The sequence below is a fragment of the Bufo bufo genome, chromosome 5 (genome assembly GCF_905171765.1).
Source record: "Bufo bufo chromosome 5, aBufBuf1.1, whole genome shotgun sequence".
NCBI lineage: Eukaryota > Metazoa > Chordata > Amphibia > Anura > Bufonidae > Bufo > Bufo bufo.
Genome location: NC_053393.1, coordinates 322,232,866 through 322,259,076, shown reverse-complemented (window position 1 = coordinate 322,259,076; position 26,211 = coordinate 322,232,866). Strand labels below are relative to the sequence as shown.

The 26,211-nt window shown below is 43.6% G+C and overlaps 1 protein-coding gene across 2 annotated transcripts in view; it reads left to right on the top strand.

Moving 5' to 3' along the window:
- The window catches only part of C5H5orf22 (chromosome 5 C5orf22 homolog), an 81,174-nt gene extending 63,014 nt beyond the window's left edge, over positions 1–18,160 (top strand). For both annotated transcript variants that reach the window (XM_040432379.1, XM_040432380.1), the window contains exons 5-9: positions 3,099–3,161; positions 11,119–11,240; positions 14,263–14,329; positions 15,339–15,478; positions 17,944–18,160. In XM_040432379.1, coding sequence (XP_040288313.1) covers positions 3,099–3,161; positions 11,119–11,240; positions 14,263–14,329; positions 15,339–15,478; positions 17,944–18,076 — 525 coding nt within the window. In that variant the 3' untranslated portion in view covers positions 18,077–18,160. The remainder of the gene's footprint in view (positions 1–3,098; positions 3,162–11,118; positions 11,241–14,262; positions 14,330–15,338; positions 15,479–17,943) is intronic.
- The last annotated feature ends 8,051 nt before the right edge of the window (positions 18,161–26,211 follow it).

Genomic DNA, 26,211 nt, shown 5'->3' with positions numbered 1-26,211 from the left:
GAAGTAGCACCAATTATTAGACATAGTGGCCAGTGCAAAAACTGCAGGATTTTAGTTTTTTGTTTAAATATAAAAAGTGACATTGAAAATCAAAAATAACATCATCAAAAATGATTTACAAATTTGTTAAACATAAAGGGATTTAAACAGCAGGTCATTTTCTGATGACACTTGCCCTTTAAGCTGCATCACATGGCAGTGTGCTTTCCATGAAATGCAGTCTGTGTGAGGGCCACATTCCCCTTATATAAGCGGAACTCACTGTATCATAGTGATATATGATGCTATGAGTTCCAGCTCGACCAGAGGTCTACTGTCCTGTACTCACAGTATCATTTGAGTACGGGACAATAGACCAGGGGCTGGACTAGGATTCTCAGTATAATAGATAATTATGATGCAGTTCGGCTCACATGATCCGCGGCCACCACACGGACCATATTTCACGGTCCACACACAGCCATGTGAATGCAGCCTAACCCATAGAATAAAGTTAACTTTATCCATCCTGAAGTAATATGAGATTTTTTTTCCATTGATTGTGGTGTATAAAACCTATAGTCCTATAGTCAGGTGTGCCTTATAGTCCAAACTATGTACGCCATATTAGCTGTTTCAGCATTTGCAACGCTTGTTATTCTATAAGCCTAAAATACATTTTAATATATGATAATACAGTGGGATGCGAAAGTTTGGGCAACCTTGTTAATCGTCATGATTTTCCTGTATAAATCGATGGTTGTTACGATAAAAAATGTCAGTTAAATATATCATATAGGAGACACACACAGTGATATTTGAGAAGTGAAATGAAGTTTATTGGATTTACAGAAAGTGTGCTATAATTGTTTAAACACAATTAGGCAGGTGCATAAATTTGGGCACTGTTGTCATTTTATTGATTCCAAAACCTTTAGAACTAATTATTGGAACTCAAATTGGCTTGGTAAGCTCAGTGACCCCTGACCTACATACACAGGTGAATCCAATTATGAGAAAGAGTATTTAAGGGGGTCAATTGTAAGTTCCCCTCCTCTTTTAATTTTCTCTGAAGAGTAGCAACATGAAGACAAAGATTGTTCACCATCATAGTTTAGGGGAAGGATACAGAAAGCTGTCTCAGAGATTTCCGCTGTCTGTTTCCACAGTTAGGAACATATTGAGGAAATGGAAGACGACAGGCTCAGTTCAAGTTAAGGCTCGAAGTGGCCGACCAAGAAAAATCTCGGATAGACAGAAGCGACGAATGGTGAGAACAGTCAGAGTCAACTCACAGACCAGCACCAAAGACCTACAACATCATCTTGCTGCAGATGGAGTCACTGTGCATCGTTCAACCATTCGGCGCACTTTACACAAGGAGATGCTGTATGCGAGAGTGATGCAGAGGAAGCCATTCTCCGCCCACAGCACAAAAAGTGCCGCTTGAGGTGGGCTAAAGCACATTTGGACAAGCCAGCTTCATTTTGGAATAAGGTGCTGTGGACTGATGAAACTAAAATTGAGTTATTTGGCCATAACAAGGGGCGTTATGCATGGAGGAAAAAGAACACAGCATTCCAAGAAAAACACCTGCTACCTACAGTAAAACATGGTGGTGGTTCCATCATGCTGTGGGGCTGTGGGGCCAGTGCAGGGACTGGGAATCTTGTCAAAGTTGAGGGACGCATGGATTCCACTTAGTATCAGCAGATTCTGGAGACCAATGTCCAGGAATCAGTGACAAAGCTGAAGCTGCGCCGGGGCTGGATCTTTCAACAAGACAACGACCCTAAACACTGCTCAAAATCCACTAAGGCATTTATGCAGAGGAACAAGTACAACGTTCTGGAATGGCCATCTCAGTCCTCAGACCTGAATATAATTGAAAATCTGTGGTGTGACTTAAAGAGAGCTGTCCATGCTCGGAAGCCATCAAACCTGAATGAACTAAAGATGTTTTGTAAAGAGGAATGGTCCAAAATACCTTCAACCAGAATCCAGACTCTCATTGGAACCTACAGGAAGCGTTTAGAGGCTGTAATTTCTGCAAAAGGAGGATCTACCAAATATTGATTTCATTTCTTTTTTGTGGTGCCCAAATTTATGCACCTGCCTAATTGTGTTTAAACAATTATAGCACACTTTCTGTAAATCCAATAAACTTCATTTCACTTCTCAAATATCACTGTGTGTGTCTCCTATATGATATATTTAACTGACATTTTTTATCGTAACAACCAACGATTTATACAGGAAAATCATGACAATTAACAAGGTTGCCCAAACTTTCGCATCCCACTGTATCAGAAGATAGAAAATGTGTGCACAACCCTTTTTGAGATCAGGGCCTGTACTATGGGGAGAGACCCAGCCTAGGAACAGAGAGTGGGCCTTGATTTAGTATTTCCAGGAGCATCTTTTGTAAGACTACATGATCGTATGTGCAGCAGGCAGTAGTGCCACATTAACATTTTATTGCAGATCCTTTTGTATAAAGTTATCAATGAGCGATAAATACTGATGACCTATCTTCTTGGAAAACCCCTTTAAGAATGTAACGGTCATGTAGTGGAAAATATATTCATTGTGTGATAACAGAGCTTTTGTAATCTCAGTCTTGTTGCGAGGGCACTAATGTGGTGACAGAGGGAGCTCCCTCCTGTGTAGACACTTAGATGCTGCAGTCACTATTTATAATATATCATATACAGCTTATACCTGCTGTGAATGGCATGGACTCACCTCCTGAGCCTTTTCCATCCCAGTGCTAGAAATACTGTATACGGAGTATGGTGTTGACCACCTGGATGTTAGTTAATTACAGAGTGACTTCACATTTTGACTGAAACCGCCAATATGGATTAAAGGGGTTGTCCGGGTTCAGAGCCACATTTTCACCCATCCGGCCCCTCCAACGTGAGCATTGGAGCATTTCATGCTCTGATGCTCTCCCTTGCCCTGCGCTGGATCGCGCAGGGCGCGGGCTTGTTTGTTTATTGTATCTGGACCTTACTGGTCCCCACCTGTGTTTTTCCTCATTCAGTTACATGTTCTCTGGTATAGTGATATTTTACTGTTAGTGATTTTTGTTTTTACATGCTGCTTTTGTTTTTTAGGATGAATATAAAATCTTGCAGGAATTGTACAGTTTCAAGAAACCAGGCGCTGATTCCTTACAGGTAATTTAAAATGTATTTACACTGAAGCTCTCCCTACTCATCTGGCATTGATCATGGAAAGATGCTCTGACACCTTGGTTTAGACACCCATGTATCATGCACAGGTTCTATTAATTAGACTAGAAACCATGTATTTTTATTTTTTTTAGACTATCATATGAAATACATTGAATGTCATGTGACGTTTCCAAGGAGTCACCTGACCATACATGTATTGTACATGATACTTTTTTGCCTCCAAAATATTACTTACAGGGGTATTTCCATCTGGACATTTGTGGCATATCAATAGAATATGCCATGAATGTCCAGTAGGTGTGGATCCCACCTCTGGGATCCACTCCTATCTCAAGAACGGGCCCCTGCTGAGAATGGATAGCATGTTGGCTCTTGTTTCAGAAGTCCTATAGCAGTAAGTGCAGAAAGCAAATCGCATGCAGTGTCCTCCCAATTCACTGCAGTGGGACTTCGGAAAATCATCAGGCTTGCTTGCTTGTTCTTCATTCACGACAGGTCCCCGTTATTGCGTTAGGGGTGGGTCCAAGAGTTCAGATCCACACCTATCAGACATTTATGGCATGTTTCATCAATATACCATAAATGTCCAGATGGGAAAACCGCTTTTGAGAAACACAAGAGATGAAGAAGTTACATGCAGGCTATGTGCATGGTTATATGCCAGCCTAAAACGATCCTGCCTAATTTTAATGAATGGTTATTTCCTTTACCTAGTTGCCAGTCTGTAAGGCGGCAGTAATTTCCATTTGGTGCTATTCAGCTCACACCTGCATAGCACACAAACCCATTAAAGGGATTGTCCGCTTTTTACTGTCAGTATCAGATCGATAGGGGTCCGACTCCCAGCACCCCGCTGATCAGCTGATTGAAGGGAAGGCCGCATTCATACGAGCGCTGCATTCTCTGCTCTGTTTACCTGTTCGCCGCAGCAATTGCAGTGGTGAGCAGGTGTAATTACAAGTATGGTGTCCCCATTCACTTCTATGGGATGACTCCGTCTGTTCAAGTGAATACTACAGAGCCATCCCATAGAAGTGAATGTGGACACCATACTTGTAATTATACCTGCTCACCACTTTTTAGTCACTTCACCTATTTAAAAAATTGAGTAAAAATGATAAAAAGTCATACACATCCCAAAATAGTATCAATAAAAACTATAGATCATCCCATAAAAAAATGAGCCCTCACTCTGAACACGTAAATATAACAATGTATGGGGGTCAGATTATGGAGATGCAAAGAAAAAAAATAAAAATTAAGTTTTTATTTTTTAAAGTATTAAAACACAAGAAAAATTGGGGGCGTGGCCTGAGAGCGCATGGAGTAGGTCGCACCGCACTGAGCTCCTGCAGACATCCTGACTTTAGAGTGGTAGCAACCCCCTATATCGCCGATCCTTTCCTACCTGGTGGTTGAGAGGCGACAGGAGGGTGCTGTGCTAAATTTCTGAGAGCCGACATGCCGAGGAAGTCCGGTAAAGGGCCGCGATATGACAGGCCAGAGGTGAGCCGGCATGGCGCCGAGGAAGAAGAGGGGCCGGCCTTACAGCCCAAGCTGAGACAGACTGCGGCCGCAAAGCTGAGCAGGTTTGCTCGCACGGATAGTGCTGGGGGAGACTGGGCTGAGGAGAAGGAGATGGACGCTCATATCTCCTCTGGACAGGAGGATGAATCCACTGATGGGGAGGCCCTAGATGCGGTGAATTGGCCGCCATTAACCCCTGCACGGCCGGCAAAAGACGCGGTAGGCCCTAAAGTTGTGACTGATGCAGAGCCTACTCTAAAAGATATTATGGCCGCTGTGGCCAGTTGTAACAGCACACTGAAGGTGCTTACAGTACAGGTTGGCAGCCTGAGGTCGGATGTGTCTTTAATTAGGCATGACCTACACAAAATCACAGAACGCACCTCTGAATTGGAGAAGAGGGTGTCCACTATTGAGGACGTTATTCAGCCCTTGCAAATGGCGGCAAAAACAACTGCTAAAGATATAGCTGCCTTATACGCCAAAACAGATGATCTGGAGAACAGGTCCAGAAGGAATAACCTGCGGATTGTGGGTATGCCAGAGAAGACGGAGGGGGATAATGCCACTGAATTTGTGGAAAAATGGTTGCACCAACTATTTCATGAAAAAGGTCTATCCTCATTATATGCGGTGGAGCGGGCGCACAGAGTCCCCATGTGGCCGCTTCCGCCTGGCAGACCTCCCCGTCCCATACTGGCGAAGATACTCCATTTTAAAGACCGGGACACTATCCTGCGGCAATCAAGGGACAATGAGGAGATGGTCCTGAATGGGGTTAAAATGTCCATATTTCCGGATTATTCCAACGAAGTGCAGCGGAGGAGAAGCAGATTTATGGATATAAAGAAAAGGCTGAGAGCTCTACAAGTCCAGTACGCTATGCTGTTTCCTGCTAAACTGCGTGTGGTGGCATTGGGATCCACCAGATTTTTTGAAGATCCGGAGGAGGCGGCACAGTGGCTGGACGTCCACGAGCGACAGTTGAGAAGTGGTGCCCTGGACACTTGAAGGAGGCAGATATATGTTTCTTATGTTCACTTTATATATGCATTTGCACTCTAGGATTGCTTTAAATGTTGCACCAGTTAGGGAGTGTATTATGTAATGCTACCACATGGTAGTTCCTGAGGAGGGAGCAGGCGGTAAAGAAAGTAAAATGTATCTCTCAGATGTGGGGAGGATTCTCTACCTGAGGGAATGTGTTATAAACTGTTATGTTTATTGTAGGTTGGGGGGCAGGTTGCTCTCGGATTGCCCTGTTTTAATGTGTGAAGTGGATACTGAGGGGACAGTGATCCCCTGTTACAGTAACCTGACTACGAGAGGGAGGGTGGGGGGGCAGGGAGAAGGTTGGGGGGAAGGGTTAAGGTCTTGAACTATGAGCGAATGTTATCTGAGTGGGCTGTGAGATTCAAATATGGTTTGAAGTTTTACCATGTCACAGGTGATTAGAGTCTTAAGCTGGAATGTGAGAGGGATGGCTGATGCACGGAAAAGACAGTGTATTTTTCAGTATTTGGGGCGGTTTCAGCCGACTATATGTTGCCTTCAGGAAACGCATTTGACTGGAGAAAATTTACACTGGATGAGTAAAAATTGGGTGATTCATGCGTTACATTCAACTCATTCCTCTCATTCTAGAGGTGTAAGTATGATTGTGCATAGTAGTATTAGGTATGAACATATGCAGGATTGTGTGGATGCTGAGGGTAGATATGTGTGTGTTGTGTGTAAGGTGGATGGAATACAGGTGGTGCTGGTGTCTGTGTATGTGCCTCCACCGTTTGCTTCCCCATTGATAAGAGAGATTATGGGCTTTGTGGCGGACTTCCCTGGGTTGCCGTGGCTGTTGGTTGGGGACTTTAATTGCACGCTGAATGACTCCCTAGATAGATGCCGGGTGGAGGGAGCAGGTGGTTCACCGGGGAGTGCGGCTCTCAGGAATATTTTGGGTGAGGTAGGAGTACAGGATGTATGGAGATTGCGTAACCCAGATAAGCGTGAATTCTCGTGTAGATCCGCCACGCACCATTCGCTATCGCGTATAGATCTGGCCCTTGTTAACGACATAATGCTACCACTAGTTAAGGGTGTCGTTTATCATCCTCGGTCGTTGTCGGACCATTCTCTGGTGCAGATTGACTTGTGCCTGGGGGTGCTCAGACAGGGACCGAGGCTGTGGAAGTGTAATCCTCATTGGCTGAATGTGTTGGGTGACCTGTCTGGGATTTCTCTGGAAATTAAGGAATTTTTCGATATTAATACAGGGTCGGCTTCGATACCAGGTGTATGGGACGCCATGAAAGCATTCCTGAGGGGAGTTCTGATGAAAGAAATTAACAAGCATAAATCCAGATCCAGGGAGGCGGATGTCAAGGCGCATGTATTAGTGGCTGAGGCTGAGAGAGAGTTTAGTAGATCCCCCACCACTGTTAGTAGTGAGGCGCTGGAGGTAGCCCAGGAGCAGTTGAGATGTCATTTGGTCCAGGCCGCAGATAGAAAGAGAAGCTTTTATCGTCAGAGATCTTTTGAGGAAGGAGAGAAGGTGGGTCATTTGTTGTCGGTGGTCTCGCAGGCCCAGAGGGGCTCCTCTTGCATTCAGGAACTGAGAGATGACATGGGGAACAGTAGCCAGGACACAAAAGGAATATTAGATATTTTAAAAAGCTTTTATGTATCTCTATATACTTCCACTGGATCTAGTTCTGATGAGGCCCTGAATGATTTCCTAGGGGAGGCGCAGTTATCGGTGCTGTCAGAAGAGGATAGAGAAAGGCTAGAGGAGCCGATTACACTTGAGGAACTGGAAGCTGCACTTGGGGACATGGCAAGTGGTAAGGCGCCTGGAGCTGATGGCCTCCCAGTAGAGGTATACAAAAAGCTGCAGGGGATATTACTCCCTGAATTACTTAAGGTGTTTGAGCACTCATTGGAGGCAGGTTCGTTACCACATTCGATGCAGGAAGCTATAATTGTGGTTATACCTAAACCTGGAAAGGATCCTAAAATACCGGATTCCTACAGGCAAATTTCACTTCTCACGGCTGATGTTAGGCTCCTGGCGAAGGTGTTGGCGAACAGGCTGTCCAAAGTAATTCTGACCATAGTACACCCGGATCAGACGGGGTTTATGCCAGGGAAATCGACGGCTATTAATCTTCGTAGGCTGTACACTAGTTTAAATATTCCGGCGGATAACAGTGGAGACAGGGCCTTGCTTGCGCTTGACGCCGCTAAGGCGTTTGACAGTGTGGAATGGAGGTATTTGTGGGGGGTCCTGAGAACTATGGGCTTTGGTGAGCGGTTCATTCAGTGGGTACAGGTTCTGTATTCTAGTCCTAAGGCGAGAATTAGAGCTAATGGAGGGTTGTCAGACTGTTTTCCCCTTGCCAGGGGCTCCAGGCAGGGATGCCCACTGTCGCCCTTATTGTTTGCTCTTGCAATAGAGCCGCTAGCGGCACATATTCGTTTATCAACAAGTATAGAGGGGTTTAGATACGGTGGGCTGCACAATAAAGTGGCTATGTACGCTGATGATACTCTACTTTTCATGGGCGATACTGGTGCGTCTCTGGATGCGGCCATGGCATTGATTGACAGATTTGGTAGCTTTTCTGGACTGCGGATAAACTGGCAAAAATCCTCTTTGATGCCAATTGATGGGCAGGCCCTGGCAGGCAGACAAGTAGATAGTTTGGTGCCCTGGGTGGATAAATTTAAATATCTGGGATTACATATAACACCGAGGCTATCGGATTTTGAAGAACTTAATCTGTCCCCATTGCTGGCTACTTTTAGGCTTAAAGTGAGGTCATGGTGTAGACTCTTTCTTTCGGTGGTAGGTAGAGTTAACCTTTTAAAAATGGTTATGATGCCCCAGTTGCTATATATACTGAATAATGCTCCAGTTTGGATCCCTCTGGATAGATTCAAGAAAATTCACTCTATATTTAGAGATCTTACTTGGAAGTATGGGCAGGCTAGGATCAAACTGGAGACATTACAGTATTCTAAGTCGGAAGGGGGCCTGGCTGTCCCTAACGCATGGATTTATTTTTTGGCTTCCCAATGTCAGCATTTTAAGGGATGGATTGATCTACAAGCACCGGACATGACTGGGCAGATATTGCAGCATTGGCTGGGCAGTCGTGACCTCATGGGCATTCTAGAAGGCTCAGGAATGCATGCAGGGAGGGATAAACTCCCTCTTATTGAACTTATGAAAAAAGTTTGGGCAAAAGTGAAGCTGCTAAGAGGAGTGGGAGGTATTAGTGAACTTTCTCCTATTGGAAAGAACCACTTGTTGCCAGAACTAGTTGCCATACCAGGACTTAGGAACTGGGAAACTTATGGAGTGACGAGAATTGGACAATTAATTAAGGACAAGATATGTAAGTCATTTCAAAACCTGCAGCAGGAATTTAATATTCCAAGGGAGTGGTTCTATAAATATCTTCAAATAAGGCATGCCCTTGAGGTCACGTTGCGGAAAGGATGTGAGATAGCTCAAATGGAGGTGGTTCATAAGCTTGTTCTTCCGACAGGTGGGGGAAAAAGAGGGTTAATATCACAGGTGTACGCTCTTTTACTGGAAAAATTCTTAGAGGGGTATCCGCTTTCAAGAATGAAAAAATGGGAGGCTGACGTGGGAGATATGTCTAAGGATAAGTGGGAAGATATATTAGAAGCGGTCCCCAAGGTGTCCTTAAGTGAACAGGGCAAATTGTCCCAATTATTTATTATACATAGAGTGTACAAAACACCGGTGTTCCTGAAAAAGATAGGAGTAAGAAGTGATGACAAGTGCCCAAAGTGTATGGAAGATGGTGCAGACTTGTTGCATATGCTGTGGTCTTGTCCAGTAGTTGGTAATTATTGGGAGGAAGTTAGAAATATGATTAATAGTAAACTGACATTGAAAATTCAAAAAGATCCTAAGGTGTGTATTCTGGGGTATGTGTCTGAGATTGGAGGGACTGAAACGGTTAAGGTCGCTGTGGGGAGATTGCTATATGTGGCCAGGAAACTGATTGCTATGAGGTGGATCCAGGGAAGTCCGCCCACACTGAGTGAGTTTGAACGGAAGGTGCATGACATGCTGATACTCGAAAAAGGGGTGTATGTGAAGAGAGGGTGTCCTCAGAAGTTTGATAAAATGTGGAGTGAATGGTTATCTCATACCCATGTGGTTATATAGGCTTGTGACAGTCAAGACCAGCTGTTAGGGTTGGGGGGGTTGGGGCAGGGGAAGGGGGGGAGGTAGGTTGGGAGGGTTAAGTTATGGTAATTCTATGTCTAAAATATTTGTTTTAGCAAGTGTACACGTATTGTATGGATTCGTGTTAAAACTGAGTGGTGATATATTTATGATTACTGTTGTTCACTGATTCCACACGGTGGATAATGTAAAGGAAAGAAAACACAACGTATTGTTTTATGTTTTATTATGTATCTATTGTTTAATAAAAACGATTTGATTTAAAAAAAAAAAAACACAAGAAAAATTATAAATGTGGTATCACTGTGATTGTACTGACCCACAGAATGAAGCTGACATTCCAGTTTTACTGCATAGGGACTGCCATAAAAACGAAACCCAAACTGTGGCAGAATTGTGGGTTTTTTCCAATTACACCCCATAATGGAATTTACTACATTGCATGCAGTATTTAATTGTGCCATTAAAAAGTACAACTTGTCCCTCAGACATTGAGCCCCTGTATGGCTGAGTGAATAGAAAATAATACATTTATGGCTCCCGGAAGGTAGGGAGGAAAAAACTGCAGCAGCATAAAGGGGGTTAAACTTCTGATAGTGTAGTAAATCTTTCTTTTTACACATATTGTATCTTTTTCTAACCTCTCTTTTTGTATTTGAGGTTCTCTACTTGAAGTCAACAAAATAAAAAAAATGTCCATATACCGAGGCTAAAAAAATGCTCCTGACCTGGTTCTGCTCACACAGCTTCATGCAGGTTTAGATTAGGACAGATTTCTAACACTGAATGTAAGCAGTACGAGCTTGTATTCACTGACAGTAAACAGAGATCTTGAAAATTGTAAAATAAATTGTGAAAAAATAGGCAGTCTATGTTTAGAAAGTTGCTTCCCTTTTTAACATACAGTGTAGCTACATAAAACCCCTTCTGCTTTCTACCAGGAACCTTGTAAACTCATGTAGGTACATATGTCCATTGTGCTTTACCTTCTCTGCAGGGGTTAGTACTTTCATCAGTCTTCAAGATAAATCCACTCGTGACATTGAGGTCAATACCTATTCACGCTCATGATTCCATGAAGAAGGAAATGAAAGTCAAATAAACTGTACTTGGAGTATAACGCTCTGAATTCCTTCTTACAAGTAATGAAATAATGGGATGTTTGTAATGATTTGGTCTCCTTGCCCACAGGATGCTTTAGTTAACTGTGTTGAGAGCCGCATTCGTCAGCTTGAAGATCTGGAAGCTGCATTTGCAGATTTCTGCGAGGATGATAGTGTGGAGACTGTACAAAGATGGGCTTCCAATCTTGGGTAAGTTTTTTTTGACCGTGTGCGTTGTGTAATGCCGTATGGTATGGGGTATGGACCTGTTTTGCGGTCTATAGAGATCCTTTTACATGGGCACCATTAACAAGCACCAATCTGAGGGGTTAAAAAAAAAAGTTAATGATCGGCGTTATTGCCGATCACAGATTCCACCTCTAAGAGTCTTCTGTCTAAAACACCAGGACCCAGGCAGCTATGGCGTTTCTTTAGAGACCTGAGTTTCACAGTACCTGTACGGCGGATGTTTTTAAGTGGTTAAAGAGGGCCTGTCACCTTTCCTGACATGTCTGCTTTAGTAACTACTTTTATTCCCTGAATAATAACCATTCTGGAGCATCCATTTTTATGACTATCCCTACAATACCTATCGAAGAATGAGTGCATACACAACTCTGTATTAAAATGTTAATTTTAAAAATTCATATGCATGCCAGTGATACATGTGCCATGTAGGTAGCCAGTGAGCCATTACGTGATTATTGTGCAGGACGTAGTTCGGCACATGTGTATTTGCCATAAGTCTCTTACTATTGGATGCTGGCCATATAAATATACCGGTACATGTGTAAAGCACCACCACCAGACGAGGGCTGAAGTGCCAAAACGCAGATTGGGGTGGATGCTTCTGTGGTCATGGGTTAGTAATAGTATTGTATGTTTTGGCATAGTACAATAATTAATTTTAGATGGCCTTTTTTACTCACCAGTATAGTGTATTTGACTGTAATGTAAAGGGGTATCCTGTGTGTTGTTGTTTTTTTTTTTGTTTTTTTTTTTACTTCACGTTCCCCCTCCTTGAATTTTTAGATTTTTAGCTCACAGAGTACGTTGTAAAAACAAAACCTAAAAAAAACTTGTCGGAATTGCAATTTTTTTTTCCAATTTCACCACACACAGAAATTATTTTTTCTATTACAAGTTATAGTAAAATAAACAGTGCCATTAAAAACAAGACCTTATACAGCTAAGGCCTCTTTCACACTTGCGTTGTCCGGATCCGTCGTGTACTCCATTTGCCGGAGGTGCCCGCCGGATCCGTAACACCGCAAGTGAACTGAAAGCATTTGAAGACTGATCCGTCTTCAAAATGCGTTCAGTGTTACCATGGCTGCCAGGACGCTATTAAAGTCCTGGTTGCCATAGTAGTAGTGGGGAGCGGTATACTTACCGTCCGTGCGGCTCCCGGGGCGCTCCAGAATGACGTTAGAGCGCCCCATGCACATGGATGACGTGATCCATGTGACACGTCATCCATGAGCGTGGGGCGCCCTGACGTCACTCTGAAGCGCCCCGGGAGCCGCACGGACGGTAAGTATACTGCTCCCCCGCTCCCCACTACACTTTACCATGGCAAACAGGACTTTAGCGTCCTGGCAGCCATGGTAACCATTCAGAAAAAGATAAAAAGAAAATTAAAAATAAGCCATGTCCTAAAAAGGTTAAATATAAAAGCCACAGCATCAATAAATTAGTAGAACATAGGAACACCTAATAATGCAGGAAGACCATACTGCACCCAGAACACTTCTGCAATTCCTTTATAAGAATAGAATTCCGCAGTGGCCAGGAAGCCCACACTATAAGCTGTAGATCGGCTCACTGGAAATCTACTGGATTGCCAGTCCAGTCCTTACAACAGAAAACAGCCAGATGGACCTTTATTGCACACTCTTGGCAATTATTTCATAAACTTCTAGTAGGAATAATAGAGGAATAACAAAACATAGTCATAAGAAAAGATTTTTCTAAATTGTAATTACATGGGGAATTCAAGTAGTTACTAAATCATATTAGGAGAGGTGACAGAGGTGATCTGAGGCTGATGGAGCTTGGGGGTCTGATTTTGGGGTGTGATGAGGAATGGGGGTCTAATGAGGATTAGGGTCTGATCTGAGGTCTGATGAAAAATACTAAGTTCTTTTTTTTCCGCCTCCAAATCCTTGGTGCGTCTTATATTCCAAAAATACACTAGTTTTGTGGGATAAGATTCAGTAAAACTTGTTGTTTATTCATTAAAATCTCTGCTCTTTCTGGGCTCAGGACACATGCAGTGGTCTAATCAGTGGTTGATAGCTGTCCATGTGTACACATTTACATAGAGATAACTATCGGTCATTGATGAGACCACCCACATCGCCACTGAGTGTAGGAAGAACAGAGATTGTAATGCATAAATTGCACGTTTTTTCCCCAAAACTATATACCACTCTGCTCAGCTTCTCCTGCTCTATAACATGCTGCCTGCACATTGCACTGCATTTTATGGTAACAAGTCCTCTTTAAAAATAATCGACAAGCTAAGCTCCTATCAGATTATTGTACAGTCCTGGGTGTAAAGAGCACACCTGCAAATTGCCTTTGATTAAGCAAAGAATGCCTGCAGATTTCAGCTCTGAAGTCTTCATGATTATGTATGTAGCTCTGTATAATAATAATGAAAGCTGTAACAAGATACGTTAGGTAAACCTTTGCCAGAGTAAGTCTCCCATTCTTCCCCTGCAGTGCCGTCAGTAGGCCAGTAGATGTAGTTGTTGGATCAGCATAGCAGCTTCAGCTCCTGCTTAGGTGCAGTACAAACAAGCGATTAATTACACCTTCTGCTCACTCCAGTGGTTTTGTAGTTTTGTTTTATGCCAGTCTTTAAGCTGTCAACGGGCATTTGGTTTTTCATCAAATCACACCTTCAACAAGACAGCGGAAATGATGTTATGATTATAAGAATGTCAGGCAAAGCAAGTTTTAGGGGCTGAGGTGCCCTTTATGTCAGGCAAATGCATTTTGCTGGGCAGAGACTTGTGTGGGTCGTGTGCACTTATGTTCTGCTCGTCTCAATAGAGCGTAAAAGTTTAGAACTTGCAAGTCCTGGTTTTAGGAATCGAAGAAACCAGTTTTCTTCTATGGTTTCTGAGCTGTTATTCTTATTGCAGTTGTGATTTTTTTAATAAAAATTTTTTGCATGCATGGATGGATACTGAGCACAAGTTGGGGGGCTTTCTTTTTCTTTCAGAATGAGCAGCCTTGTCCAGCTTGTGAATAGTTTGAAATGTCGAATGCAAGCACCGGACTATGAAATGGTAAGAGGTTTTTTTCTCTTTTTTTCAGTTGTGATATTTGTTGCTTTTTTACATTTAACCCCTTTTTTTTTTTTTTAAAGGGGTTGTCTAAGTTATATTTATTGATGACCTATCCTCAGGATAGGTCATCAATATCAGATCGGTGGGGGTCCAACACCCGGCACCCCCGGCGATCAGCTGTTTGAAGAGGAGGCACGCGCCGTGCCAGCGCTGCCTCCTCTTCACTGTTTACCTTCTCGCCGTTGCATCTGCAGTGGTGAGCAGGTGTAATTACACCCAAGCTGTCCCCTTCATTTCAATAGGTCATCACTAAATATAACTTGGACAATCCCTTTAATGACCAGTCACTTTTCAGCAAGTTTTGAACTTTTTGTTGGGCTACCAAAATTATTGTTGCACCTCTTTTTAGGATATATATACGTCTTCTGCAGAATTACAATTTTTGGTTTGCATTTTCATTGTAAAAAATTTAGTTTTTAGTGGCGCTTTTGTTTTTGCACATGCATTTTTTGGCCTTTTTATTCAAGCCATGCCTTTTTTGCCATGGGTGGCATGTTTTTTTCCTGATGTTTGTAATTTTGTTTTATAGATTTTCCTTTGTATGTGTATATGTAAATTTATAGTGAAATCTCTGTAATATATAAAACCTCTTTAGAAGACCACCCCTTCCTTGTCTAGACCAGATTTCCTGTGAGAGATTTTCAGTTCCATCATATATTATACATACTGATCATCTTCTTTGAGTAGGCTACACCACTTGAATACCACTTTTTAATGCAATTTTGGGTAGTTGTCGAAGTGGTTTCACTGTATTTGTTACATAGTATGTCCCGCAGGAGACCATAAAATACCTCTGGGAGGGAGACATTTACACTTTATCATTTTTTTTGTATTATTTTGCAGTTTTCCACAGTAATGGGGTCCCAAGGGAAGGTCCTAGAAAGGATCTAGAGAAAGAATGCCTTTCTGACTTGATGATGATTATTTCCTTACATTTCTATTTCTACAGATTCATCAGGCTGGTCTTACGTGCGATTATGCCGAACTTCCTCATCATGTTAGCTCAGAAATGGAAATTGAATGTTTAATCCAGTCGATGAAAAATTTATTAAGACACCTCCCAAAGCCAACCCTTGTCACTTTAGCCAGGTAACAGCTAGCATTTATAAAAGTAATACCTCATACGGTAGTCCAGGTTCAGGAGATGCCATCTTGAATTTTTTTTTCCATAATATGCTCCTCCGTTGCGCCACTATGCCCCTCGTTTGGTTTTGGCGCCTGATATGCTAATTCATAGCATTGGTACAGGGAGAAGGAGAGGGAGACGTCAGCTTTTCTCAGTGGGCGTCCCCTTCCCCCTGACTGTGACACCTTCATAGTCAGGGAGAAGACCAGCTGTTCTCATGAGATTTGGTAAATCTTGTGACAGCAGGCTTTGTAAGCGAGTACAGCAAGTACAGGAGCTTCAAATAGACAGAGACAGTATTGTGTAGTATGTGATGCTCATATAGCTGCAGCTGTCATGCATGTATCATTGGGTTAGCAGTTATGGTCACATAGCACCCTATTTGTCCAGCGCTATAATATGGCATCCACAGATGTGCATTGGTCTCTGTTGTACCTCTGTAGCCTCCAGTTTAAAACAGACGCATAGTGAAGCTATTTCTGCTTCCTAGGAAAAGAAGAAAGGAAAGCTCTCTTTCTATCTGTGAATATATCTTAGAATTTTTTGCAGTTTTTCCTTTTCCTTTTAGCAGTACTATGCCATGGAAAATTTAATGCAAGATACTTCCTTCTGTAGCAGTCAACACACATGATAAAACCTTCTAAATAGATAGGTAATAAAATACATTGTCCATTTACCACTGCTGTGAGGGGAAGTTATCTGCTAGGTAATCCTCATGATAATAGTAAGTGTAGAGTTAGCATAACAGTATGACAGCTGTATTGCCCTCTTCATAGGCCTAGATACAGATGCCCACAGAAGAGCTTTGCATGTAATGTGTGATGATTTCATCGGATCGTGGGGTGGGCGTGGGGCTGTCTCTGGCCACGATGATTGTCTAACTGATAGTTGATGGGGGTGTTCAGAATAATTAAAAATCTCAGGAAATTTCTACACCCCCTTTTCTCCAGCAGTGTTCTCTGCAGTGCTAGTCCAGTCCTCCTGCCGCTGATGTCTACAAACTGCAGCAGCAACTTGCTAGTACATAGCGTGTGACTGCTGCAGGCAATCGTCGTCCTCAGTGGTCTAACACTGAGGACCGTGATTAGCTGCAGAGTTGACTTGCCGTACACCTGCATGTCAACGCATCGGAGTTTTGCAGGTGTACAGTACATGACTGCTGCAGCAAATCACAGTCCTCAGCAGTAGACTGCAGAGGACCAGGATTAGCTGCGACAGTCACGTGCCATATACTGGCACGTCACTACTGCAGTTTTAAAAGAGCAGCAGCATGAAGGTGCAGTGCTCGCACAAGCACCGTGACCCTTTCAGAAAGCTGATCCAACCACCACTGACCATCTAATATTGATGACCTATCCTTAGGATACTGTAGATCAACAATATCTTAGCTCTACATAACCCCTTTTAAATAACAGTTAAAGAGTAACTGCACTTTATTAATGTGTAGGGGAAGGGATTATGATTGTTTTTGCAATATACATTATTAGGGGAATTTGTGCTTTTTTAAAATTAAATAACTGGCTTCATCGTGCAATAATGAAGGTTGAAGATGTTTCCAGCTCACTCTTACATTCAGAGCCATCCTGCTGCCCTCCTATATATGATTATAACTGACCTTATGTAATATAGAAATACGTCTGCCCTGTGTACCTCGTGAGCCTGACAGTGTATATGTATCACTAACTAACAAGAAGAGCAGGCAGTCAGTGCTCACCACTGACAGTGAGTGTAGAAGGCAGGGAGATGCACTTCTACAGTATATAGGGACATATATACTTACATACAGTATACTGCCCCGATATACTGTAGAAGTGCTTCTCCCTGCCTTCTACACTTACTGTCAGTGGTGAGCACTGACTGCCTGCTCGGCTGTATATCCCAGCGGCTCGTTAGTTAGTGAGTCTGCTGGGATTACGGAGAACACATACACTGTCGGGCTCACCACTGACAGTGTAGAGACATCAGGGAGAGGGGGCAGAAGTCTTTCTATAGTACTGTATATTACGTCAGTTATAGTGATATACTGTATAGGAGGGAGGCAGTGAGGGCAGCAGATAATGCTGCATGTAACAATGAGCCGGGAATGTGTTCAGCCTTCAGTACTGCTCTGAAGACAGATAAGAGACAACTTCACAGCCAGTAGAAGTATAAAAGTGCAAAATCCCCTAAAAAAGTATGTTGCAAAAATTACCAGAATCACTTCCCCTATACATTAAATAAAAAGTGCAGTTACTCATCAAACGCTGGATACGACCAGTGTATAATGTGATGGGAAAATGAATCCAGCCAGCAAGGGAGGACAATACATTAGTAAGTGCCTTGTATTATCTTTATCTACATGATACTGTAAATTCCACTTGCTGAAGTGAGACAATCCCTTTAATTCTCATTGTTTAAACGAATATTGATTTTATTTTATTTTTTCTAGGTCCAGTCTCGATGATTACTGCCCTTCTGAACAAGTTGATTACATACAAGAAAAGGTTCTGGATGTGCTTCGTTCACTTTATGGCACCCTGGATGTTCACTTAGAATTTTCCCCTGGATCATCATCTGTCTGATTGTCGGGTCACCACGTTTATTCACATAGTGACTAGAAAAGAGAACTCTCTCTCACACCACAATAAACTGAGTCTCTGTGTGAATCTGTGATATTTTACTGTCAGTTAAATTGTTATAGTATAATCTATTCATGATTTGTAAAGGCCCCTTTAGACTGCCCGATGTTCAGGCAGATTATCGCTAACTAATGCTGGTGTAAAGGTGTAATAGGATTGCTGGTGCGGACACCTAAATCATCGTTTGCTGGCAGCAGATCGTACTGGCAAACAATGATTCTGTAAGGAGGGAGGCAGTGAGGGCAGCAGATAATTCTGCATGTAACAAAATAAAAAATTAAATTTAACTCACCTTAGTCCACTTGATCGCGGCCCGGCATCTCCTTTTGTCTCCTTTGTTGAACAGGACCTGTGGTGAGCATTAATTACAGGAACAGGACCTTTGATGATGTCACTCCGGTCATCACATGATCCATCACCATGGTAAAAGATCATGTGACGTAACATGTGATGACCGGAGTGACGTCATCAAAGGTCCTTGACCTATAATTAATGCTCACCACAGGTCCTATTCAACAAAGGAGACAGAAGGAGATGCCGGGCCGCGATCAAGTGGACTAAGGTGAGTTAAATTTTATTTTTTTAACCCCTCCAGCGCTGTTTTACTATGCATTCTGTATTCAGAATGCTATTATTTTCCCTTATAACCACGTAAGGGAAAATAATAATGATCGGGTCTCCATCCCGATCGTCTCCTAGCAATCGTGCATGAAAATCGCACCGCATCCGCACTTGCTTGCGGATGCTTGCGATTTTCACGCAACCCCATTCACTTCTATGGGGCCTGCGTTGCGTGAAAAACGCAGAATATAGAGCATGCTGCTATTTTCACGCAACGCACAAGTGATGCGTGAAAATCACAGCTCATGTGAACAGCCCCATAGAAATTAATGGGTCGGTATTCAGTGCGGGTGCAATGCGTTCACCTCACGCATCGCATCCGCGCGGAATACTCGCCCGTGTGAAAGGGGCCTTAAGGTTTCCTACCAGGGCTGTGGAGTCAGTAGATAAATGGTCCGACTCCTCAGTTTTTGGTACTTCCGACTCTGACTCCGACTCCTCTGTATTTAATATGCAAATGTATTTTATACATTCCTTGAAGGAAAGAAAGCTAACATACATGTCATTACCACAGAACTACTGGCTAGAAAGCCGCTGCCTTCTCCTTTGTGTGCTGATCTTCTGCTGAAGATAGGGCAGTGGGGGGAGCCAGGAAGGGGCATTTATTTTAAAACATGATTTCCCTAGCAGAATCCTATAATCCTGTTTAAAGGTTAAGCTAACAATCTGAGTTTACAAGTTTTTATAGCCTTAGCTGACTGACAGCAGTTTTTCAATTGGTTTACAGCTTCAGTCTTGAACTATTGAATATCCATTCCCGTCACTTATACAAGTGTCTCTAGTCCTGCAAAAAACATTTACTTAATCAGTTATCAGTGAGAGGCTAGGTTAACCATGGGCGTTGCGTTCCCTGTAACAGCGGAACACAACACAATGGAAAGTATAAGTATTGCCGCTCCTTAATTGTGCGTTGCGTGCCACATAGTGAAGCACATGAAAAGCATGTTTCTTCATGGTCACTTAACGTGTTCGTTTTGCGGTAACATGACACATTGCATGCATTGGCCTTTATTCTTACAGTAGAGAAGTACCGTATTTTTCGCAAAAGTGGGGGAAAAATAGCAGTGCGTCTTATGGGGGCGAATGCTGCGACCGTCCGGTGAATAGGCTGAGAGGGAGGAGGGGCTGGGGGCCGGGATCTGTTTCTGTAATGGCAGCGGAGCCCGGTGCAGTCACTGTATTCTACAACACCCGGCCCCGCTCACTGTAGTATATGGTAATCATATCTAACTTGTGGATATTGTTTAAATATTCCAATCATCTTAAATCTAGCGCTGTAATACTTACTACTAACTTCTTGGCAGTCAGGAGGCCGGGTGGGTGCTCGTAGAGTAGCTCACTACGTCACGCGCCTGCTCCGCCCACTTTATGAATGAAGCAGGCACCGGGCCCCGCTGCCATTACAGAAACAGATGCTGGCCCCCATTCACTACACAGGGACACTGTTATAGGGGGGATCTGTGGATGACACATAAGATAAGATGCTATATATGTGTCATCCACAGATGCCCCCACAATGATCCCCCATAACAGTGCCACCCACAGATGCCCCCATAACAGTGCCACCCAAGTATGCCCCCATAACAGTGCCATCCACGTATGCCCCCATAACAGTGCCATCCACGTATGCCCCCATAACAGTGCCATCCACGTATGCCCCCATAACAGTGCCATCCACAGATGCCCCCATAACACCATAACAGTGCCATCCACAGATGCCCCCATAACAGTGCCACCCACAGATGCCCCTATAACAGTGCCACCCACGGATGCCCCCATAACAGTGCCACCCACAGATGCCCCCATAACAGTGCCACCCACAGATGCCCCCATAACAGTGCCACCCACGGATGCCCCCATAACAGTGCCACCCACAGATGCCCCCATAACAGTGCCACCCACAGATGCCCCCATAACAGTGCCACCCACAGATGCCCCCATAAAATACGGTAATTAATTATAACTTTTTGTGAATTGGGACATTTAAACTTGCTTTTTTTTTTTTTATTCCAATTTAAATCTAGTCGTAGTCGGTTTATTTTTTGCCGACTCCGACTCCAGGTACCCAAAATTGACTCTGACTCCTCAACTCCGACTCCACAGCCCTGTTTCCTACACTGACGAGAATGCTTACTTCCCGACAATCATCTGCTCAATTGAGCAGTGAAAGGGTACATGCACACATTCAGGATTCATGTGCGGAGAATCCATACTGAAATCCACAGGTGTTCGCAGTTAAATCCGTGCAGTCAATCCGCATCATCGATTTTGCTAAGTGAATGTAGAAAATCCGGTCAGGAAAAATAAAATAAATTGACATGCTGCGGAAAAAATCTGCATGGTGTGCATTGAGAATTTCAAATTCTCATAGAATACAATGTACATTTTCCGCACGCAATCCTGATCGTGTGCATTTAGCCTAAAGGGGCCATGACGCTGGGTTCCTGAGCGTACCTTGTTGCTCTCTGTATGCGCGATTTTATCGGGCGTCTCACATACGCGGCTCCGAAACTAGCAAACGCCCATTGTCACGTGTTCCCAGAAGTCTATGTACGGGAACGCGCGACCATACGCCCCAAAGAAGCTCCTGTACTACTTGGGGCGTAGGGCGTTTTACAGCGCGTTCGTGCGCGCTGTAAAACGCTCAGGTGAGAACCATTCCCATAGGGAATCATTGGTTCTTGCCTGTTGAGCGTTTTACAGCGCGTAGGAACGCGCTGTAAAGCGCTCAGGTGTGAACCCAGCCTGAGTGTCACATGCTATGTTCTAACCTCTTCATTAGAGAATACAATTAGCTACCTCTATAAGCCAGTTTCTGTATTCACACAGTAAAGATGCCCCTACATCTTTAATAGCTGTCAGCCGAATGCTGTCTCTCCCAATACTCCATACACATACAGTGGATATAAAAAGTCTACACACCCCTGTTAAAATGTCAGGTTTCTGTGATGTAAAAAAAATGAGACAAAGATAAATCATTTCAGAATTTTTTCCACCTTTAATGTGACCTATAAACTGTACAACTCAATTGTAAAACAAACTGAAATCTTTTAGGTAGAGGGAAGAAAAAATATAAAAATAAAATAATATGGTTGCATAAGTGTGCACACCCTTAACCACCTCAGCCCGCCTAGCTTAAACACCCTTAATGACCAGGCCACTTTTTACACTTCTGACCTACAGTACTTTCACCGTTTATTGCTCGGTCATGCAACTTACCACCCAAATGAATTTTACCTCCTTTTCTTCTCACTAATAGAGCTTTCATTTGGTGGTATTTCATTGCTGCTGACATTTTTACTTTTTTTTGTTATTAATCGAAATTTAACAATTTTTTTGCAAAAAAATGAAATTTTTCACTTTCAGTTGTAAAATTTTGCAAAAAAAACGACATCCATATATAAATTTTTCTCTAAATTTATTGTTCTACATGTCTTTGATAAAAAAAAAATGTTTGGGTAAAAAAAAATTTTTTTTATTTTTTTATTACAAAGTCTCATATTCCACTAACTTGTGACAAAAAATAAAAACTTCTATGAACTCACTATGCCCATCAGCGAATACCTTGGGGTGTCTTCTTTCCAAAATGGGGTCACTTGAGGGGTAGTTATACTGCCCTGGCATTCTAGGGGCCCTAATGTGTGGTAAGTAGTTTGAAATCAAAATCTGTAAAAAATGGCCGGTGAAATCCGAAAGGTGCTCTTTGGAATGTGGGCCCCTTTGCCCACCTAGGCTGCAAAAAAGTGTCACACATGTGGTATCTCCGTACTCAGGAGAAGTTGGGCAATGTGTTTTGGGGTGTCATTTTACATATACCCATGCTGGGTGAGATAAATATCTTGGTCAAATGCCAACTTTGTATAAAAAAAATGGGAAAAGTTGGCATTTGACCAAGATATTTATCTCACCCAGCATGGATATATGTAAAATGACACCCCAAAACACATTCCCCAACTTCTCCTGAGTACGGCGATACCACATGTGTGACACTTTTGCCCAAATTCCTTTTAGGAGGGCATTTTTAGACATTTGGATCCCAGACTTCTTCTCACGCTTTAGGGCCCCTAAAAAGCCAGGGCAGTATAAATACCCCACATGTGACCCCATTTTGGAAACCCTTTCCGCTAACGTGAGACAAAAATTTCAATCTTTCATGGACTTAATATGCCCCTCAGCGAATACCTTGGGGTGTCTTCTTTCCAAAATGGTGTTATTTGTGCGGTGTTTGTACTGCCCTGTCATTTGAGGGTCTCCGCAATCATTACATGTATGGCCAGCATTAGGAGTTTCTGCTATTCTCCTTATGTTGAGTATACGGGTAATGAGATTTTTCTTTTTCGTTCAGCCTCTGAAAAAATGAACTGCACAGATTTCTTCATTCGCATCGATCAATGTGGATGAAAAAATCTCTGCCCAAAAAAAAAAAAAGGAGGGGAAAGGCGTCTGCCAGGACATATGAGCTCCGCCCAACATCCATACCCACTTAGCCCGTATGCCCTGGCAAACCAGATTTATCCATTCACATCAATCGATGTGGATGAATAAATCATTGCCGGGATTTTTTTATTTTTTTATATATACAAAGTGTTTGCCAAAACATATGAACACAGCCGCCTCCTCAGCTCATATGCCTCGGCAAACGTATCTTTTACTGCAGAGAAGAAATCTCGTCTTGCAGCGCCGCATACACCGTGTATGTGTGTAATCTGACAGCAGCGCAATGCTTCTGTCAGAATGCACATCAGTGCTGCAGCTAGTCGATCGGTTGGTCCACCTGGAAGGTAAAAAAATCAAAACAAAAAAGAAAAAACCAGGCCGCAACGCAATAAATTTTATTAACTTTATAATAACTTTTGAACAGAACATATAAACTTTTTTTTTACTTTTTGAACTGAACTTTTTTGCTTACTGGTGTTTTTTTTATTTTTATTTTTTTACCTTTTATAGGACAAACCTCTCCTTCCCCATGGGACAATGTGCAAAGTGCAAATCGCCCAAAGATGTGGCGAAGTACATTATGCACTTTATCCCAGGTGAAAGGAGAGGTTTGCAGCAGCTGTGAGTAAAAGGGCCCTAATAGCCCTGTGTGCCTGTCCTGTGAGATGCAATCTCTATGCTAAGTGTACCTGTGTGTGGTACTTCCGGAAACACTCTCCAAAGCATAGGGCAGGGTGGTCAGGACAGAAATAGCGGGTGTCACGCCTTATTCCACTCCTGCTACAGACACGACATCTTTTTCGGGGTGACGGTTGGGTTGAGGTACCAGGAACGACACTGGGGAAATGTCGCTCGTGTAGACGGCTAACTACACTGGTGGATTGGGCCACGGAACCTTCTGGATACAGGAGGTTCTCGATGATCTCTTCCTGAAATTTGAGGAAGGATCGTGTTCTCCCAGCCTTACTGTAGAGAACAAAACTATTGTACATCGCCAATTGAATTAAATATACATACACCTTCTTATACCAGTGTCTGGTGCGTCGGGAAACTAAATACGGAGACAACATCTGGTCATTGAAGTCCACCCCTACCATGAGCAAATTATAGTCGTGGACACAGAGGGGCTTTTCAATGACACGGGTTGCTCGCTCAATTTGTATTGTCGTGTCTGCGTGAATGGAGGAGAGCATGTAAACGTCACGCTTGTCTCTCCATTTCACCGCGAGCAGTTCTTCGTTACACAAGGCAGCCCTCTCCCCCCTTGCAAGACGGGTGGTAACGAGCCGTTGGGGGAAGCCCACGCGACTAGTTCGCGCGGTGCCACAGAGCCAATCTGTTCTAGGAACAAATGCCTGAAGAGGGCCACACTTGTGTAGAAATTGTCCACATAAAGATGGTACCCCTTGCCAAATAAGGGTGACACCAAGTCCCAGACTTTCTTCCCACTGCTCCCCAGGTAGTCAGGGCAACCGACCGGCTCCAGGGTCTGATCTTTTCCCTCATAGATCCGAAATTTGTGGGTATAGCCTGTGGCCCTTTCACAGAGCTTATACAATTTGACCCTATACCGGGCGCGCTTGCTTGGGATGTATTGTTTGAAGCCCGGTAAAATGTATTAGGGACTCGTCTACGCAGATGTTTTGCTCTGGGGTATACAAATCTGCAAATTTCTGGTTGAAGTGGTCTATGAGGGGCCGAATTTTGTGGAGCCGGTCAAAAGCTGGGTGGCCTCTGGGACGGGAGGTGGTGTTGTCGCTAAAGTGCAGGAAACGCAGGATGGCCTCAAATCGTGCCCTGGACATAGCAGCAGAGAACATGGGCATGTGATGAATCGGGTTCGTGGACCAATATGACCGCAATTCATGCTTTTTGGTTAGACCCATGTTGAGGAGAAGGCCCAGAAAAATTTTAATTTCGGAAACTTGGACTGGTTTCCACCGGAAAGGCTGGGCATAAAAGCTTCCCCGATTGGCGGATATAAATTGAGTGGCATACCGATTTGTTTCTGCCACGACTAAGTCCAAGAGCTCCGCAGGCAAGAACAGCTCAAAAAATCCGAGGGCCGAACCGATCTGAGCTGTCTCAACCCGAACTCCAAACTGGGCGGTGAAAGGGGGAACTAATGGTGCGGCTGAAGTTGGTGACTGCCAATCAGGATTTGCCAGCACCTCAGGGACTCTAGGGGGTCTACGGGCCTGTCTGTGCGGTGGCTGCGACGGGGTAACTACTGCACGTGCCACCGTACCAGCTTCAACTGCCCTTCTGGTGCTCGCCACTTCACCATGTTGTACGGCAGTGCTGGTACTAGGTCCAGGGAGGGCTGCGCTGCTGGTGTATGCCTCACCACGTGATCCGACAGCGCCAGCCCCACTCTGCTGCTCTTGAAGTGGATCCTGCGCAACCTGTGGTCTAGCGACACGGGGCCGGGTACGCCTGGTTCTATCAGGGACCTCAACCTCCTCGTCCGAACTTTGGGTCAGACTGCTTTCTACAGGTTCATATTCTGACCCGCTAGATTCGTCAGATGAGGGTTCCCATTCCTCATCCGACTGGGTCAGAATCCTGTAGGCCTCTTCAGAAGAATACCCCCTGTTTGACATTTGGACTACTAAATTTAGGGGTATTCCCTGAGACTACCCAAGAAAAAAAGCAAGCCTGTCTTACAAAGGGGAGGCTAGCGAAGTACCGGAGGCCACTGCGATTGATAAAAAATATCAAAACTGATTTTTTTTATCGCCGCAGTGCTTGGAAAGTGATTGTGCAGTGATCAAAAAAATATATATTTTTTGTCACTGCGGCGGGGCGGGTGTGGGTGAACGCACGTGTGGGCGACCGATCAGGCCTGATCGGGCAAACACTGCGTTTTGGGTGGAGGGCGAGCTAAGGTGACACTAATACAATTATAGATCTGACTGATCAGTTTTGATCACTTACAGATACTATATAAGTACAAATGCTGATTAGCGATACGCTAATCAGCGAATCAGTGACTGCGGTGCGGTGGGCTGGGCGCTAAC